Consider the following 19,944-nt stretch of genomic DNA (forward strand, 5'->3'; position numbering starts at 1 on the left):
AGTCGGCTGAGGTGAAGGCGCAAGAAACGTTAGTTTGGGCTCGCGAGACAAGACTAGTTTTCAAGTCTTACTCTGAACTTCATCATGCTTTGTGGTCTCATGTGCCCTTCGACTGCACCCCATTCCCAGTGTCCATAGCGGTGGGGTCCTATGTCGAACTTCTGCTCCTCTGACCGGATGCCTCCCAGGCAGTCCCAGCCTACAGGTCCTGTCCCTCATACCCTAAGGGACCCTAGAGGCTGGATGGCCAAGGATTTAGAACTTGGGGCCAGCAACTGGTGAGTTTCCATTTCCTTGAAGCTGTTACCTCAGCCACCACCAAAGCTGCGTTGGCCTTGGTCAGCTGGTACCCTTCAGCGGCCTCCCAAAGGCTAAAAAGGACTCCTTCGGTTTGACAGCTTCATTCACTGCTAGTGTCCTCCAAAGGTTTTGGGGATTGGTGCCGCAGAATGCATCGACCCCCTTACAGCCACAGCGCCGGTCACATTCATTGAGCGACACTGCCAGCGCACACGGCACGGATGCTGTTGTCTCTCATTTAAGAAATGCCTGTAAAAACTGTGGGAAAATAACAGGAGCTTCTGACACAGCCTCTTATTTATTTATTATTTCACATGAACCACATCCGATGACAGCGTGAAAGCTTTTTTTCTTTTGTCAACCCAGCTTTGAAGATCATACACCATTGATTGAACTGCTGCTTGCAGCTCGTCAATGCATAGTGGAGAGACAAGTCATTGTTGAGGTATGCATTGTGGGCTCTTGGCTTCCTAATGACACCAAAAGCAAACACGTGCCCATGTACATCAGCCTGTGCTTGGAATTACTTTGGAGAAATGGAATGAACGTGAATGAAGAGAATCCCTTGTAGAACACAGCAATGAACAGCACCTGTTGAGCATCCAGAGACCAGCGGAGGACATTTTTACATCCCTAATCGAATAGCACCGAAAGAGGTCGGCATTAAATTATAAAAGTTTATTAAAAACCATGTCAGAGTAACAACAAAGTGGCTCACATGCTTCAATTCACCATGAGTGCTTCTCACGTGCCAGTTGCATACATGTCACTCAAAAGCAGTGTGATAAAAAAGAGCAATTCAACCCTGCTAATGTACTGGATATTCAATTCCAGAGTTGGATAGAAAGGGTTCAATTACAGTGGAGGCGACAAAAATTAAAAGAAATCAAACCGTTAAAAAAATGAATTCAATTTTTTTTCCATCTTAAAAAAAATCGCCATAAAAGCAAATCACCCACACATACACACTTGCGCACGCACACACAAAACAGTATTTGGAAAAGTGCACGGTGTTCCTGCCAGAGTCATCTAATAATAGTCCCAATGGTTATTTTTTGTGTTTTTTTCCTTTTTTGCAAATGAAAGCAGAAAAATGCTGTCAAGTATGAAAGATCAGTCGAGTCTCATCGACGCTGTACACGATAAGACCAGTGATAAATTTCCCCAGTGTGGGACGAATAAAGGATATCTTATCTTATAACAGTATTTGACCTAAAAAGACAGAATACACATTGATATCCTTACCCTCATTGATCTCCTCCATCAGTGTTAACGCATCTCCCTTTGTGACTTGCTCGTAACTCGCACTCTGCTGTTCTGACCTTGTTCGAGACATTCAGTTAGCACTGTACTCCGTAATGACGGCATGGAAGAGAACTATGAACCGCTGGGTTCGAGGAGCTTCCAAATTAAGTGTTCTGCAGGTTTCAATAAGGCAAAAAGTTGTCTCCTCACTCACCGATATCTTTAGTATATAACGCCATCGTCCATCGCGTCACAATGGAGCTTATTGTGAAAAGGCACGGCCCCGTAGAAGCAACCTATTTGACGATCTAGTTTTTACGCACCGTTAAAACGACCCTGAAGCACATTGCGAGAATGTGCTCGCAAAGATCGTGTCATGTGCGAGTTGAGAACAGTCATTCTCATCTGGTGTCAAAAATAAAACAAAAAAGATTTGTTATGGAGGATTGCTTTTCCTTTGAAATGCTGGCATGGTAATTGTCCACTTGGTCTTTTTTTTTTTAAGGACGCCAAGTATTAAAAGTCATTTGATGTGCAGTACAGTCATGTGTGGGTCTTTTTTTTTTGCGGTATTAAACTTTTAATTCATGCAATTGCCGTGTTTCTCCTTGGTTAGTGCAATTTGACTGTCCTTAATAAATGGTGTGGAACATGCCTTTCCCATGCTTTAAGACATCTTGTATTTTTTGTTATGAAGGATGTTATCTTGTCACATATTTCAAGGCTATTTTAACTGAAATATAAATGTGCTCAGATTAGACATCAACAGGAGACCAGTTGAGAAGACGCGCTCGACAGTGCACCACGCCAACCGTGAGCCATTCAGGTCCACACATACTGTACATGGATATTAAAAAACAAACAAAAGTACATTTTCCTTGCCCCAGGATTTTTGACAATTTATAACCACCACACACCTATCAAGTCTGAAATTAAACAACCAAGTCAATCTTTTGTTAGCTGCCTGTTTTCCAAAATGTGTCGGTGAGCAAGCCCTTTTTAACTTTGAAGGGTTGTGACCTATCAGTGCAGCTAATTTGCATAATTCCGTTCCCACAGTGAGTCTCTCCTCCCATGACTGGGGAGCGTGGCTGTCTGAAGATCCACCAGTTTTGAGCCACTGATGGACTAACTGTACAGAAGCACTACCGTGTCAAGCCAAAAGGTAAGCAGAGCTGCAGATGAGCATTAGTTCACGTTAACTGGCTGACTGGCACTTACTCAAAATTTAAGCTAAGTGGCTGACACAGGGGAGGAGTACATTTGTCCACTGCATGCACCATATGCACAGATCTACTATACTAATTGACAAATGTCATTTGACAGCTTGGTGATGAAGGGCAACTACCTCCACCGGTGAAAACACAAATGACGCTTTTACTTCTTCATGAGGTCTCACTTTTCTCTTTGAAAACAAAAAGCCGCTCATCTTGTCACAGTGCACAAGCGCCACCCGTGGTCACAAAGGCGAATCGATTGACCCAGTAGTAAAGAGGGGAGCGGCAGTGGTGGCTCACTTCCATGAGACAGGACCTTGAAAGCAGGTTAATTTCAGCGAGGCAAAAAAAAAAAAAAAGAAAAAAAAATAAATAAAAAGAGAGAATGTGGGGTATAGTGTAACCTAATTCTTGAGGATTGGGATATTTTGACGAAAGCATTTCACTGGAATGTTATTTAGACACCTGGACATTGCTTTGAATTGGGTGGAAGTGCAAAAAATGTCTACTTTAATGGCATCTAATTTTGTCTATATTCGTGTGGGTGTGGCCTTAACATGCAGCGGGCTGACCTACTCAAGGCTCGTTTGTGCAAGAATTGTGCAGGAATCTCACCCCCCCCCCCCTCCAATTTGTGCTGTCAAATGAAAACCCTGTTCAATTATTAATTCAACGTTGTGTGGGCCGCTGTCTGCAGGCTGCGGCAGAAGACGATTCTTTTATTCTATTTTTTTGTCGTGATAGGACATGAAAAAGAGTAGCTAAATGAGCCCTCATCTTAACTCTCCTGACTGCTATTCAAGTGCATTTTCAGGACGTTTTTTGTAACATGCACTCCCATTGTGCACATACCGGGACACCCCCTGTTGGCGGTATCTGTTAATACTGAAGCGGAGGTTTGCCCCTGAGACGGCAGCAAATGTGGAAGGGAGAGCGTGTTCCCTTTGAGGCAGGCCGGACAGGAAGTGGACTCCGACGTGCGAAGACTCAAAGTGCGAGGGGGAGGAGGAAAGTTCCACCTCTTCTCGGTAGCTCCAGTCGGTGTGCCTCACTGCTATTGAGAGGTGGGTGCCCTTTATGAGGGCGTGGGGGGACATAACAATAAAAAAATTAAAATGAAAGTCTGGATGGATTGTTGACATTGAAAGCAACGAATGGATGGGAGAATGCAAGCCATTAAAAAAGATGAGCAATGACGAAACGAAGGAAGCCCGCTTTGATTGCTCGTAACGTTCTTCCCCGCCCCCAGATCACATGTTATAGGCCACATAGATGGGGTCAAGCTGGTCGGCCAGGAAGGAGTCGCGCAGGTGCATCCGTTGCTTCTCCCCTCGAGAGTTGATGGGGATCACGCCCGGGTCCACGATGACCACGACGCCCACGATGAGGTGGTGCTCCTCTAGAACCACGTTGGTGACGAGGGGAACCAGGTCCAAAGCCTCCTGCTCGGAGCCGCTCAGCTCGGCCACCACCACCAGGAGGTTGGTCCACGTGAACACGGCACTGAAGAGAACACACGTGCAAGTCTGATGTCAGGGAACACTCGGCATCCGAGCACACTTCAAATTCCCACCCCCAGTTTCATATTATTCCTCCAAATGGGGAATAATTGGTGCAGTTACCAGAAGAATAAATACGGGAGTCGAGTTCAGGACTGGGTACCTTATAGGTGACCCACAAAAAACACAACTTGTGGGTGCTTTTTTTGTTAACAAAACATGCTCAGACAAGAAATATGGTCATGGTACCAGTCGAAAAGATTGAAACTAACTTGACGATACGCATATGCTAAACTAAGGCATGTCCTCTAATGAGCATCACACCAGTCTTCAAACTTGTATTCATTCAGTCGGCCTATTTTTCGTCATCATGTTGTTTGGGGCATGGTGCGTACCATACTGAACACTGACCAGAGAAAGTGAAGGAGAGCGTTGTCTCTGGGGATAAGAATGGAAATGACAAACAAGCTTATTCAAGGAAAAGGCTCGAAAACCATAATCAGAGATGAAAGTGGACTCTTCTGAAAATCCTGGAAAAATAAATAAATAAACACACACACGCACTTGGCCGATCACGCATGAATCAGTTTACACAAAACGCTATTCAAATACTCGACATTCAATGACAAATCTTCCTTTTGTGTGCACACGTGCAGCCTTTGTGGCTTCCGTTCTCGACGAAATTTCGAAATCTCAGAGAAATTGCGAGGCCATGAGAATGTGAGGTGAGGGTATTACTGTTGTGGCGACGCCACTCAAGCTCAGCGAGCCTCAGCAGTAGAAAGTTCGCTGCTCCCTGTTGTGCATGCTTCAACGCGTACATATACGCATGCGCGTTTTGATTTCAACCAATCAGCGCCAACGCAACAACGACACACACCCGACATCACACACAACAACAGCTAAGCTAAACTATCCGAGACGACACTTGAAGTCGGATGGACACGTTTTTCTGCCAATCTGTGTGTTTCCGTTTTTGTCCAAATATATTTTTTACGACAACTGTCTTGTCCACGGTGTCTTTTATTCGTTCCACTGGGGTTTAGCAAGTGTGTTTATAAAGAGACGAAAATCTCTTTACTGCTACTAGTGTTAGTGTCTCAACATGGCTACGCTCCTTGAAGCAAAACAACGAACTCAAACGCGTCTTCGTTCAATGTTGTCAACTAATAACCGGATTAATTTTAGGCAAATTTTCCTCAATTCTCCGGAGAGATTGTCATAAAAAAATTGAAAAACCCTTCTAATTCTGGGAAATTCCAGAGGACTTTCATCTCTGCATAATTCAAAAGCAATGATTTTCATCACTTATTTTTTTTAATAAATTATTATTTTTTCCTTGGATTCAAGTTGGGTGGTTTCAATTTTTTTTCCCTCCGCCTTGAACTTATAAATCCAAGTACAGATCCGGATTTAATGATGAACATCTTCAAGCCACATCCAACTGCTCCCTCCCTCAATCCAAATCTGGCTCTGCTGTGTGAGATGAAGCGCTGCCAGGTTTCTGGGACCGCCAATAATGATGTTTGAAAAGATTTTTTTTGTTTTTGGCTGGTGGGGCAGGAACATCTGATGTGGCCCGACCTCAGCCAGACCATGCTTCCCGCAGGCTCCCCAGGTAATTTGAGTTTGATACGCTTGGTCCCTATTTTATCCATCCATCCATCCATCCATCAATCAATCAATTTTCTGAACCGCTTTATCCTCACAAGGGTCGTGGGGCATGCTGGAGACTATCCCAGCCGTCTTCGAGCAGTAGGCAGGGGACACCCTGAACGGGTTGCCAGCCAATCGCAGGGCACACAAAGACGAATAACCATCCGGGCTCACGCTCACACTCACACCTACGGACAATTTTTAGCGTTCAATCAGCCTGCCATGCATGTTTCAGGAATTTGTGAGGAAACCGAAGTACCCATAGGAAACCCACGGAGGCACGGGGAGAATGTGCAAACTCCACACAGAAAGACCCGAGCCCGGAATCGAACCCTGCACCTCTGCACCGTGAAGTGGACGCGCTAACCAGTCGATCACTAAGCCGCCCATATTTTCTCAATATTAAGGAAAATAATGGTGATTTATTTTGAGTAATGCACAGGAATCCAAAACTCATGGTCATAGTGGAGGGGAGGGCCAACCAAAGGCCAGATTATACAGATTCTATATAAAATGATGAAAAGTGAGCATAATAAATGAAAAAAAAAAATTCAACGTAAGATCACTACACATTAGTTCTTTACCCATGTGATATAAAGCGATGTATTTATTTATTTCTACTATTGAAAAAATAAGGACGAGAGAAAACAAAAGCTGAATTTAGGTCATTTTATTTTAATATCCAATAGTTGACCTTTAATAAGTCAAATAAACTGGCCAATATGAAGAGTAAATGGAACAACGTGCTTTGTAGGGCTCAGCGATATGCCTGAAAAATGTTTGTCAATATAAGGATATCAGATATCACATATTGATCGTGACAGATTTTTTATTACATTAATTATTTTTTTGAAATTTGACTCATCGTGCGATGGCGGCTCACATCGATTTGGCGTAGTATTGGTGATTTTGGCAATATGTCTGTTGCATGGGCCATATGCATGGACCAATTGGTAAGCGTAATTGAGTGGGTGGCTTGGTGACGTGCTGCCTCTAAGAGATATTCATTTAGAAAACACCTGTCAACTGTTTTCAAGTGTGTGAATTTTTGTTGACATTTTTCAGACTTATAATATCTTTCCACCATTCAAGTTTGACATCATCCATATTGATGTCTTGTTTCAAAGGCCATCACAGTCAAAAGTCAAAAGGTCAAGCTTGATGTCGTGCCACGCGTGGTGATTCAACTGCACCATGTAAACCTGCCGATCATGTACGGCAGCTCACCTCTCTGCGATGCTGCGGTGAGCTCGAGACACGGATGTCTCAATGTCAATGGGGTGGTAACGTAAGCCCCTTAGTTCCAGCGTCTCATCCAGTGATCCCACTACAAATAAGGCGTCATGGCGATCTGGGGCAGGAAAGCAAAAAGTCCAATTTTATGCAGCACATTTCATACACAAGGCAATTAAATGTGCAAACCAGAGGAAACAAAAGTAGTTTTACGAAAAATTTACTAGGGAGAAAAATAATTACAACCATTTCGGGGATATCTGAGGTATGAGGAAAAAAAGGAAGGGCTTTAAACTGGATTTATAAGCATCGATTTCACTTCTGTCGGTAGCTTATTCCATTTGTGTGCTCAATCTTATATCATTTAGTACTTTAATAAGAGTTGCTACTGGACTGTAATGGAGTCACAATTCTTATTGGAATTGATCAAAAAGTCAGTTTGGCTTCAAGAATTTGCTGCGCTGATTAAAAAAAACACTTTCTTGACAATCTTGGACAAGAAAGGAAGGTTTGAGATGGCTCTATAATTTACGAACAAGGAGTCATCCACCTTTCTTTTTGAGAAGGGGCTTGATGGTGGCTACTTTCAAGGGTTCCTAATTAGGAAACTTGCCTGACTGAAGTGTGTCGATTATTTACTGTAACTCGGTTTGAACAGATTTCACAATAGTTTTGAAAAGGTCAGATCGTATTGAGTCAAAACAGCTAGTTGATGGTTTCGACTGCTGAAACAAATCTGTTGTTGTTTTTTTTCCTGGATCCACGCTACCCAATTCTGCCATGATAATTGAATTATTCCCGGGTGATTTTGAAATTTTGACAATGTTAGACCGGATGGATTGTACTTTTTCACAAAAGTGAAGTGCAAATTCCTTGCATTTGACTTGAGGGATTTGTGAGTATGTTGACCACAGCAAAAAGAGCTTATTCTTTTGGTTCTTACTAATGATTTAAGAAAAGCGTTGCCTAGCTTCAACTAACTTTTTGTTAAAAGTACAAAGACATTGTCTGGACAGTACTACAAGTCAAAATGGACTTGGAGTTTAGTTTTTCCTCGCTTCCGCTCCGGTTTCCAGCATTTTAATTTCAAAGTCATTATTCTTGTAGCGTATCCCTACGATGTTTAAAGTCAACTTATTTTTCATCAGAGCAAGAGCTTCCAGGACATTTGAGATTTTCCAAGGGACTTAATACAGAAGTTCATCGACAGTCTCTGCATTTTGACAGATCTGTTATATTCTATTGACGGTTTAAAAACAGGAGCTTACCTCCGCTAGCATCCAGGAGCTCGGTTCTCTTGATGAAGCCCAAGTAGCCCGTTTTGGCCCACAGCGTGTTGGGATCCCCAAAGCTGAGTCTAGTGTTGAAGTGGTCCGCCTGCAGACTCTCCTCGCCGTAGATGGTGTAGTAGCCACTCGCGCTGTGGGGACTGTTCACCCAGATCTACACACACATATAAACACACAAACCGAACTAAGTTTTGACTCACAAAGTCAGGCAGTTGACATTTTATGAAACACCCAACCCCACACACGCAGAAGTGCATGCACGCACACAAAGATGCATCATCAAAATGAAGCTAACGGAGTAGATACGGTAAGTCATAATTATAGTAAACTATCTGGTTCGCCGCCCTCCGGGCGGCTCATCAGCTAGTTGCTGCGGAAGGCTAGTAAGGTGGTGGTTCGCCGCCCTCCGGGCGGCTCATCAGCTAGTTCCTGCGGAAGGCTGGTAAGGTGGGCCTTCGGCCCACAAAAGTGTTGTTGCTTGGTTCAACTTTTTGTTCATCTTCATTGCTTATCGCGAAAATAAAGAGATGTTTAGCTCTACTAAATAACTAACAATTTTATTGCAATGCTTGTGGGTAGACAACATTTTTTCGCTAAGATGCCCGCGCGATCGTAGTGAGCCACTGCCTGAGCGGCACAGTGGCGGCGCGGTGAAGTAGGTACGTTTTGAAAAGGGACAGACGGAAGGACAGACCGCGTGCGGGACGACGCACAATATATATATATATATATATATAGATAGATGTATACGTTTGGGAGAAAAAAAATTTAATTCTACACCAAAAATATAAAACAAAACAAAACCCAACAAGTTCATTGCGTTCTATCTGTAACCTTGAATCACCGTATGTCATCAGCATAGTAATCTATAAACCTGCTGTAAGGACAAATGAGCAGGGGCAATAAACAGCTCTCTTTTTTTTAACATTATATTAAATCAATCGGGCGGCCCGGTAGTCCAGTGGTTGGCACGTCGGCTTCACAGTGCAGAGGTACCGGGTTCGATTCCAGCTCCGGCCTCCCTGTGTGGAGTTTGCATGTTCTCCCCGGGCCTGCGTGGGTTTTCTCCGGGTGCTCCGGTTTCCTCCCACATTCCAAAAATATGCATGGCAGGCTGATTGAACACTCTAAATTGTCCCTAGGTGTGAGTGTGAGTGCGAATGGTTGTTCGTTTCTGTGTGCCCTGCGATCGGCTGGCAACCGATTCAGGGTGTCCCCCGCCTACTGCCCGGAGACAGCTGGGATAGGCTCCAGCACCCCCCGCGACCCTAGTGAGGATCAAGCGGCTCGGAAGATGATGATGATGATTAAATCAATCATGATGTCAGCTCTCATGTTTGTCTCACATGTAATAAACATATGACACGTCGCCAGTCTACATCTTCACTTGGAGCTCCTTCTTGTTAAACATTACAACCGGACGCACTCAAATAGACGACATCAGGAAATCAATGGCCATGCCCTATTGTGCACACTGTTCCCCATAAAGTGCACTATCAAGGGGTTATGCCATTTTGTACGGGTCTCTCAATGTCCAGGGAGGACAAACGTAGGCCACTCAATACTACTCGCGATGCATTTGGCAAAGTAGTGTGCATTGATGCTCACTCGACAGCTTCATATAGACCGCAATGCATTACAGGCTGGAAAACAACAGGTCGCAAGCGTAAACATGAAAGGGATACTCTTTAGCTATAGACCACGGAAATCATGTATTCATTTTATTTAATTGAAAATATGTATAGTTTAATATAAATATTTCTTCTTAGATCTTAAACCGGTTCATCATTACAGGTCCGGTGGTCACGTCATTAGCAAAAGAGGAGAAAGTGTTGAGCTGGCTGTCCGAATCACAAAACAGAATGAGGACAGTTACTTTATAAAGCGCTACATATCGTACAAGACTATATATTGAAGAAGGGGTTCAGCAATAAGGGTGGATATTCGGACACAGCCCATTTCCTTTGTGCACAAAAAAAAAAAAAGCACCTGGATACCTACTGAAAGTCCAGTTGAGCCAGGTAAGTTTTTGCGATAGTCTCGATCCACTTACCTCGCCGAGGTGGGAGTCTCCCAGCGGTCCTCGGGTCTCTGGGTTGACGATGATGACTCGCACCCCTGGTAGAATCTTCAAGCACAACACAATCACCGTTTAGCTGCTGGCTTTGCGTCATGGTGCCAATCGAGCAATAATTAAGACTCACAGTGCCCGACTCCATGAGCGGAAGACTCTGTGGCGCCCCCCGTTCCACCAGCCTCACCCTGAAAGACGCAGACACGTTTTCATAATGGAGTGTCACAAAAGTAGCATTGAGCATTACCTGTCATGACGTAACGACTTCATGTCAACGTAGACGGTGGAGGGGTCTGGTCCAGCCGTGCCCTGTTAAAACGGTCAGGAAAACCCCCCCAAAAGGAAGCATGCAGACAGCCATTGAGTATGTAAACCGTCAAGAAATGAATGAATTGAGCGTCAAAATTCACACCTGCATACAGACAGCCAGGTTGACCCTGGAGCCGAAAGCGGTACTGACGGCTCGTGACGATAGGCCGACATCTTTGAAGAGCTTGGAGAAGGACTGCGTGAGAGCAAGTCGGGGCCGCTCCTCAGCTATCACCACGCAGCTGCGCACGCATGACAAATTTACACCACGCGCCTGTAAACATACACGTGCACACAGCTGAGGTCTTGTCTTGGACAGCAACATGTTATTCAGGAGCTATGAGAGAAACATGGACAAAATATGCACGGTGGCAGACGACCGCCTTTATTGCAACGGGCACCATCCAATTGTCTTTGATAATCTGTATGTCACATATTATGACCACAAAAGTTGTTCAGCAAAACTGCTTTGCTTTCTTCTTGCAGATGAATGGATGGGCTACAACTTTGTGACAACCCCCGCCATCTTGCCTTACGACGGTGGGATCCAATATCCGCATGGGCCCTGAAACTCCCTTTTAAATGGTGAAAGCTCCAAATGCATTCAATGCTTCACCCACATGAGATGGCGTCAGTTAAAAAAAATATTTTTAATTGTACACTGTCCATCTTTTCGGGATAGCTACTTCCCACTGGAGCTCACTAGGGCAAATTCCGAAGTAGGAGTTAAAGTCAACGTTCGAGTCTTGTCATTTGTCTAAAATGGCCAATGGCTTTGAGTCAAAACGGTCCTTTTCAATTTGGGGCATGGGTCCTTGGAACTTTTGACTGCACCCAGTTAGGCTCAACGTGGTCACATGTCTCTCGGCAATAAGTCTGATTCGTTTCCAGTGAGGGTCGAACTTCGCCAAGACTCCCTTCTGTCACTGATTCTGTTCGTAACCTTTATGGACAGAATTTCTCGGCGCAGCTAAGGGGTGGAGGGCGTCTGGTTTGGAGGTCTTAGTATTATAGGTTTGCTTTTTGAGTGTGAAGCGGTTTGAGATGAAAATCAGCGCGTGCATATCTGAGATCATGGTTCTCAGTCAGAAAAGGACTGATCCAGGTTTGGGATGAGATCCTGGTCCAAGTGGAGGAGTTCAAGTATTTTGGGGTCTTGTTCACAAGTGATGGGAGGATGGAGTGGCAAGTAGAGAGGCGGATCAGTGGGGAAGCTCCAACAATTCGGTCCGTCATTCGTGAACTGAAAAGAGAAGCTCTTATTCTACCGGTCCATCTGCTTTCCTCCCCTCACCTATGGTCATGAGCTCATGGTTGTGACTGAAAGAACAAGATTCCGGATGGAAGCGGCCAAAATGATTTTCATCTGCAGGGTGTTCAGACTCTCCCTAACAGAAAGGTCAACCGGGAGGGGCTCAGAGTTGAGCCGCTGCGCCACCACATTGAGAGGACCCAGATGAGGTGGCTGGGGGATCTTGTTAGGATGCCATGTGGATGCCTCCAAGGTGAGGTGTTTCGGGCTTGACCGGCCAGGACAGGGCCCCCCCCGAGGACAAGCCAGGATATGTTGGACAGACTACCTGTATGTCTCCCGACTTGCAAGAATTGGTGAGGTGCTACAGTTTTAAACTTGACCAGCAAATTGGTGCCGTTCTTAAATCTAGCTACTTTCATCTTAGACAGCTGGCTAAAGTAACACCTCTCCTTTCTCATGAGCACTTTGAGACAGTAATTCATGCCTTCGTCACATCCCGGCTAGATTACTAGGGGTGTTCACACGGCAAGATTTGGTCCGGTGCTACGCCGGGGCTGCCCCTGTAGAGCGTTCACATGTGCAAATTAGCTCCGGCGTAGCCCCAGAAAAAGACTTACACCGGATCAAATTTGATCCACCTCAGGGAGGTGGTTTAAAAATTTGCTCCGGAGAAAATGCTCGTTTGCGAAGCAGCACCGATGTAAATTTGCACATGTGAACGCAACTGGGTTAAATTTGCTCCAGAGCAAATGCTTGTGAAGCGTACGTACGGCGAAAATGTGTTGCTTTCGTGCTCTGTCGGACTTCCGTTATGTGTTTGTTTAATAACGACACAAGACTTGGCTGGTAACATCTTTCCTTTTGTAGGAGACTGGACTGTCTCGGAGTTGTTAGTGTAGTTTGTTCCTTTGTTGTGTTCACAACCCCCCGCTCCCCATATAATTTATTTTGTGATTTCCTCTTTTGATTTTCTGTTTGGCGAATGATGTGTTTGCTTTTCTGAGTGTCATTGAAGTCATCGTTGATTTACGTTTTCGGGGGCGGTCACTCTCGAGCAGAAGGCACATAGACCAAGAAGGAGAAGGACGTGCCTGTCCAGTAGTCGCTTTAGTTGTGTATACGTTTTAAAAAGAACCAACACGACAGCTCATTTGTTTTCTGTCGTTTTGCTCCACTGCAGAAACTGCCGTGTGAACGCAAGTGGGGCTGCACCGACGCTGTGCCGGTGCAGACACGCTCAGCAGCTTTGTATGTGTGAACGCTCCACACAATTTGCTCCGGTGCAAAATATATCACAACAAAATACATCGGTGCAGCGCCGGAGCAAATGTGTGTGAACACCACTAAAGTATTGCAATTTACTTTGGAGTCAGCCAATCCTCCATTAAGCGTCTCCAGCTGGCCCAGTAAGAGGGAGCACATCTGGCATCCCTTCACTGGCTCCCGACACATTTTAGAGTTCTTTTTAAGATCCTATTATTTGTTTTCAAATCTTTAAGTGACCTCGCGCCACCTTACCTCTCTGAGCTCATCTGCCCAACACACCTGCCTCAGGTCTGTGGACCTAAACAATATTAGAAGTTCCAAGAACTAAGCGGCGGCTCAGAGGGCATTGATCCTTTTCTGTTGCTGGTCCCTCTCTCTGGAATGACCTCCCACTGAATATTGGTCAAGCACCCTCGCTGCCCATCTTTATAACTCGTCTCAAAACTCATTTGTATTCTATGGCATTTGACACGGCATGACTCAGACTTGATCTTAGTCTTACTCTTTGGTGCTTTCTACTGTTTTTGTTATTAACTTATTGTTTTATTGTTGTAAATATGATATTTGCTCCATGTACAGCACTTTGTATACAGTGGTGGGTGTTTTAAAGTGCTTTAAAGATACAGTTGAGTTGAGTTGAGACAATTGGAAGAACAATAACACATATACAATCACACTTATACATTCCTTCCGAAATATTATGGAAACAACAAGAGCCAGATTGGATGCATAAAACCAATGAGTGAAAGTGTTTCACAAAGACAGCAAAGACAATGGAAAAACTCCAACCTTCAGCAGCTCCGTCTGGGTCCCGAGGCCTTTGGTGCAGAGCTCCATGACCGAGTAGGAGCAGAAGGTGTCTCGGATCTTGTACTGACTGAGTGTGCTCAGCCATAGAGGAAGTGAGCTCTCCAGCTCCAAGGGAGGGATGAGGATTGACTGGTGACCTGAGTAAACACTGTCCACCACCAACACAGTCACTTTTGCAACAATCGCACTGCTCGTCATCATTGATACAGCCTTTTATGTACCTGGAGAGGCACCACAGGACAAAGCCTAGGCCGCAGTATGGGTCCAGGCAGATGGCTATTTGGCGTGAGGAGTATAGTTCACACTGCAGCTTGATGGAACGACACAGAGTGCTGACTGCAGCATGAGACATCTAATAACAAAACACAACAATGCGTGTGAGATACTACACAGAAGCAAAACATTTGGCAACAATTAGGCTGCATACAGCGCCACCTTGAAGTTTGAGCATGTGTTCCGCGTTGCAAATGTTCAGCCAACCACCATCCGGTTGACTTTGGAAACAGCATTTCCCATTGAGAGCAAATATATTTTAAACTATGAAATTATTACGATTGCCTCAATAGTTTGGATTTTATGGACGGAAAGCATTTTTGTCAGAAATGACAGTAAGGTGTAGCTATGGAGTGGAAGACGTGAACACAAACTCCAGAACACCGGGGCGATGGTTCTGATATTTGCAGTGGTCGAAGTTGCCAAAAGTACAGATGTTTACATCAGTTTTGTTGAAGATTGATTACAGTTTTCTGACCTGAAACCCCTCAACTGATGTTAAGCTTTTTACAGGAAGTGTGAGACTGTGGCGGTCATGGAGTGGGAAGTAGTAGGTTTGGTTGGGTCCTCCGTCTGCTTTAAACTAAATAAGACTCTATCCAACCACTTTCAACCAAACATGACCAACTTCATTACTGTGTGGGCATTGATATGCCTTAGAGCAGACCTGGGCAAATTACGGCCCGCGGGCCGGATGCGGCCCGCTGGACTTTTTAATCCGGCCCGCTGATGGTTGGCACAGTACACAATTAAGGTTCGATATAAATGATTGTATTCATTTCATATGGACATGTAATGACAGGCATTTCAACGCCAGGTTGCGCAGTTACTTGAAGTTGCAGAGCACAGGGAGGGAGGGGGAGACGATACGGAAGCCCGCAGTAGTAGCGCTAAATCAAGTAACTCCGCTCGATACGACGGAATAAGTGTGTCCGCACCGCTATTTTCAATCATTGATTCCAAAACGACGACATGCAAGTAATTGCAGTGAGTTTTACTGGAATTGCGAACATTTTTACATCCTGTAGATCAGGGGTCCCCAAACTTTTTCCTGTGAGGCCCACATAACTTTTCCCTTCTCTGATGGGGGGCCGGTGTCAGTTTGTAACAGAAAAAGTGTAACGATCGTAGGGGAGCTTAAAAAAAAATGTTTTCCAGAATGCCACACATAACCAAATAACCCTTTCCACAGAAAAAACAGGAAATAAATAACTAAATAACTCTCTCTGGGTTCTTCATATAAAAAAAAGCCATGGAACATTAACTTTCTATTGTGACATGCACAATCTTAACAGATAAAAGTTCAGCTCAGTTGTCAGAGCAGAATCTCTCTGACACATATGAGCAGTCTCTTAAAGTTCTTGTGTTCCTTCCTCATAATCCTTTTGTAGGTTCCAGTAGGCTTGTAGACACCGCTGTTTCCAGTTAGGGTTTTTTTGGGGCGTTTTTAACACAGTGATGGGTCATTTTGACCCGATGACAACAGGAGGGTTAGAGGGCCGGGCCAAATGTGCTGACGGGCCATATCCGGCCCGCTGGCCGTAGTTTGGGGACCCCTGTTGTAGATCATGGCATCCAAACGAAGAGGAACAGTAAGTGAAGTGCATCTGATTAAACGAAGCGGGTTACAAAGTACGAAATATTCAAGAGACGCTTAGGAGTCTGAAAGACTCAAATCTACGAGACTTTGAAAAACAAGGAAGCGATTCTTGCGCAGTCCGATTGTGCGTGTTTCCATGCTCAGGATGAATTGTATGCGGCTCAACGGACAGTCGAGTAAATAAACGTTTCCTGAAATGGTTTGACTGTTATCGTGCTCAAAACTTTCCGCAAACTGGACCGCTAATAAGAGAGCAATCGATTTCCATAGCGGTATGGGCATCGAAGACTTCGAAGCGTCCCGTGGCTGGCTTCAAAAGTTCGTTGCACAACATCAGCTGAGCAAAGCTGTCTTGTGTGGTGATCGAGGGGAGGTCAAGTTCGAGACAGTGAGTGGAAAGAAAGCCACCAGGTCTTTTACTTGTCTCATTTTGGAGAAAATAGCCCTAATTTTGTTATATTTTGTCATATACCTGTACTGTATGCTGCAGTTTATGGGCAATATATTGTTGCACTTTGTTGCTTGTCTTGTCACACATTTACAGGTGTATGTTTTTAACATACTTGGACGTTCATCACAGTTGTTTCACTGTTCTCAAAAAAAAAAAAAAGTTTGGTAATACTTTAATACTTTTGTTCTGTTGATGTTTGGTATGGATTGTCAACATATACCTTTTTTATATGTACTGTATCTTGTGCTGACCCGGTCCACCTGTCAAATTTAGAAATCAATGTGGCACGCGAGCCAAAATGTTTGCCCACCCCTGGGCTAGATTGATCTCTCCTGAACAAGAAGAAAAATCAAAACACTGAAACATGCTTGTTTATATTTTTTCTACATTGTTTGGCAGTTGGGACAAAAAAATGTGAGTTTTGTTACATTAATACTGGCATAAAAGACATTGTGCTATCTTCGTAGGAAATCAGAAAGCATTGTAGTGTTCGTCTTACTGAAAAAGAGTTACAAGTGTTGCACAATTAGAATTGTTTTGCATAATTTCACTGAAGAAATCATTTTTCTGTAAAATAACTGCACTTTCATTATCTAGAAATAATACATACTCTTATCAGCTTCTGTAAACAATGTCATTAACTTATTTCAACGTAGAAATAAAGTCGAAATCAGGAGTAGATTTCTAAATTTTGGCCCGGCCCTCCACAATATTTTCTGCTTCTGAGTTGGCACCCCGGGGAAAATAATCGCCCACCCCTGCCTTAGAGATTTTGAGATTGCTCATTGCTTCACCATCTGAAGACATAGGGTACCAAAACATGTGACTATACGTTTTCATCCTTCCTAAGAAGGAAGCAAGATTGAAATGTTTTCACTTATAAGCTGCACCAATTGGCATTCACGAGTTGTTCAAGTCTGCCATAGAAAGTAGGGATGTGAATCTCTGCACTGAGGACGATTCGATACACATCTCGATCCACTGCCAGCGATGCGATACTTAAACGATACATGGAATTTTCTGGCGATACCATGCGATACGTTTCACCATCGTCACGATGTGATACGATTCGATATACATTAAGTTCAAATCAATGCGATCCGATACGATACAATGCAATTTGTTGTGATATTGTGCAATTAAGCATGATGCAAATAAGCAAAGAAAAAAAGCTTTTAAAAAGATGGAATTCAGTATGGTATTACAAAAAGGATACCACTTTATTCCTTATAAACAGTAGAACTTGTAAAATAACTTATTTAAGCCCTTTCACAATTGGGTTTTGTGCAAAGAAAATGTAAACAATTTGGCACCTGAGACTCACAGCTGTTGCTATAGTGTAAACACAAACAGACTATTCTCACTGAGTGTCTTATATGAAATATAATAATATATATATATGAATCTATAGCGCAAGATGTCCACCCATCCACTGTAAGTGCAACTCTTTGCGCACTGTTCAGCGACACAGTAATCTCACTTCTCACTTTGTTGTACACATCGGGAATATGTTTGTAAGTGAACACAGACCTGTCTGGTATTTTATACCTGGGTTCCAAAACGTGCACGAGCTGTCTGAAACCCTTGTTGTCCACCACGCTAAGGCTGGAGGTCTTTGCATATGAAATAAGCAGTGGCCTTAGTTATAGCCATTGCGCGGTCACAGTGAGTTGCAAGGGGACTCCCAAAATAAGAGGCTTTTTTTTCTGATCCTGACCTGGTTTACCAAGAGTTTCTCCGGTGTCCGACGAGGAACTGGGCGGGGAAGCGGGAGGGAAACTTGTCGGTGATCTGGTGCCATCGTTTTAAGTGGGTCTGCATATTTGTGGTGCTGCCATTGTACGGCTTCTTAGTGCGACATTCCTTGCAAATTACGGAGGTTTTATCAAGCTTTCCGTCTTTCTTTTCGAAGCCGTAGTATTTCCAAACATAAGATTTGAATGTTAGGGCTGCATTAAAAATAGTAGTTTCCTTGCTGCTGCTTGCGCTAACTTCCATAATGTTTCGCTAGTTGTGTACTGGACTGTATGTGACGCACGGCTACCGTCCATATTCAACACAAAACGCAAAGCAATGATGGTGCATTCATTGCGCCTAGGAAAGGGCAGATATGTGACGTTTAACATGAATAAAACGGCGCTTGAATCGGATTTTACCATTACCCATCAATGCATCGTGATGAATCGCGATTTCACCCGTCAATCGCGTCGTACCCAGTGAATGAGCCGATGCACTCGGATCGCGCACGTGCGCATCGATGTATCGATTATTTTCCACACCCTTAATAGAAAGTGGACGAGCACAGTTTCCATGTGAACAATACGCTGGCCTGTTTTGTGCAAACAGTGTAAAAATGAGTTTGCATATACCACCAAAGCACATCAACTGTCCGGTACCACAGACATAAAGTACAGATGACATGCCTCCTTGAGCTACATTCAGTGGGGGTAAGGAGTCAGCACATTTCACGGTTGTGCACTTCACTAAAACCAACATAACAAGGACACTTGCACACCGGTACACACAATGTTGTATAATCACAACGGGGAAACTTGGAATAATCTTTCAGAGGTAAGATTATTTGTTGGTCTCTTTGTCACATGCTGTAATGTTAGCAATAGCAAATAAGTAAACTCCCTGAAAGTCATTTTAGAAATGGGTTTGACATATTTTATTTATTTTTCTTGACTTTAATGGGAACATTTCCCCAACTCATGTAGCCTATATGTCAACTTCTATTCCTATCCGTGGCCGTCCGGTATCATCTGCATGCAAATGAGGTCAGAGTGCGCACACAAACCACTGGAGCTGTTAGTGCAAGCCGTCCAGGTACTAGTTTGAAGTCCAACGAACTTGAGCAAAGGATTGACTGGCCTCACGGCGAATACTACAATTAAAATATTTTTAAAATTGTTTCCTATTGAAATTCAATTGAAATACAATTAAATGTAGTTTCAGGGTTAAAAATATTCAAGATCGGTGTTTGTTTAGGTCGCACATTAAAACACATTTTTACAGCACAATACACACCGTTTTTTAAAAAATATTTCACAAAAGAAATACACGCATTAAAAAGAAACTAATAATAAAAAAAGGCCAAACAAAATGGCTGCTGGGCGTTGGGCATCATCTTCGAGGTTTAGTAAGGTGCAACTCCTGAGGTGTCGTGATGTTTTCCCAATTATTTTACATTGATACTTTGGTTCAACAATATTGTCAAATTGTTCAAGACAGAACTGTATATACAGTATTGGTCACAGTTATTTAGCTCATCTACCGTATAAAGTATGTATTTCTAACTCAAAGTGTGCAAATCGTTACCTTTACTCCAGTTAACATGCCAGTGGTAGACACACTGAAGTCCAGGTAAGCCAACATCTCGGCTGTTGGGGGCTTATAGATCTGCGGTGGCCGCTTTCTGGGTAGATCATCTAAGAGGAGAAAACTTTTAAAACGCTTTTAAAAAA

At 43.7% G+C, this 19,944-nt stretch overlaps 1 protein-coding gene across 2 annotated transcripts in view; it reads right to left on the reverse strand.

Moving 5' to 3' along the window:
- Positions 1 to 587: 587 nt before the first annotated feature.
- The window catches only part of dip2ba (disco-interacting protein 2 homolog Ba), an 84,378-nt gene continuing 65,021 nt past the window's right edge, over positions 588 to 19,944 (reverse strand). For both annotated transcript variants that reach the window (XM_052058676.1, XM_052058677.1), the window contains 10 exons: positions 19,799 to 19,908; positions 14,375 to 14,505; positions 14,133 to 14,301; positions 10,926 to 11,096; positions 10,761 to 10,822; positions 10,644 to 10,701; positions 10,493 to 10,567; positions 8,419 to 8,593; positions 7,145 to 7,268; positions 588 to 4,265 (listed from right to left, as the gene is read on the reverse strand). In XM_052058676.1, the coding sequence (XP_051914636.1) occupies positions 4,013 to 4,265; positions 7,145 to 7,268; positions 8,419 to 8,593; positions 10,493 to 10,567; positions 10,644 to 10,701; positions 10,761 to 10,822; positions 10,926 to 11,096; positions 14,133 to 14,301; positions 14,375 to 14,505; positions 19,799 to 19,908 (1,328 nt within the window). In that variant the 3' untranslated portion in view covers positions 588 to 4,012. The remainder of the gene's footprint in view (positions 4,266 to 7,144; positions 7,269 to 8,418; positions 8,594 to 10,492; positions 10,568 to 10,643; positions 10,702 to 10,760; positions 10,823 to 10,925; positions 11,097 to 14,132; positions 14,302 to 14,374; positions 14,506 to 19,798; positions 19,909 to 19,944) is intronic.

This window comes from Hippocampus zosterae, chromosome 2 (assembly GCF_025434085.1).
Source record: "Hippocampus zosterae strain Florida chromosome 2, ASM2543408v3, whole genome shotgun sequence".
In the NCBI taxonomy this organism is placed as follows: domain Eukaryota; kingdom Metazoa; phylum Chordata; class Actinopteri; order Syngnathiformes; family Syngnathidae; genus Hippocampus; species Hippocampus zosterae.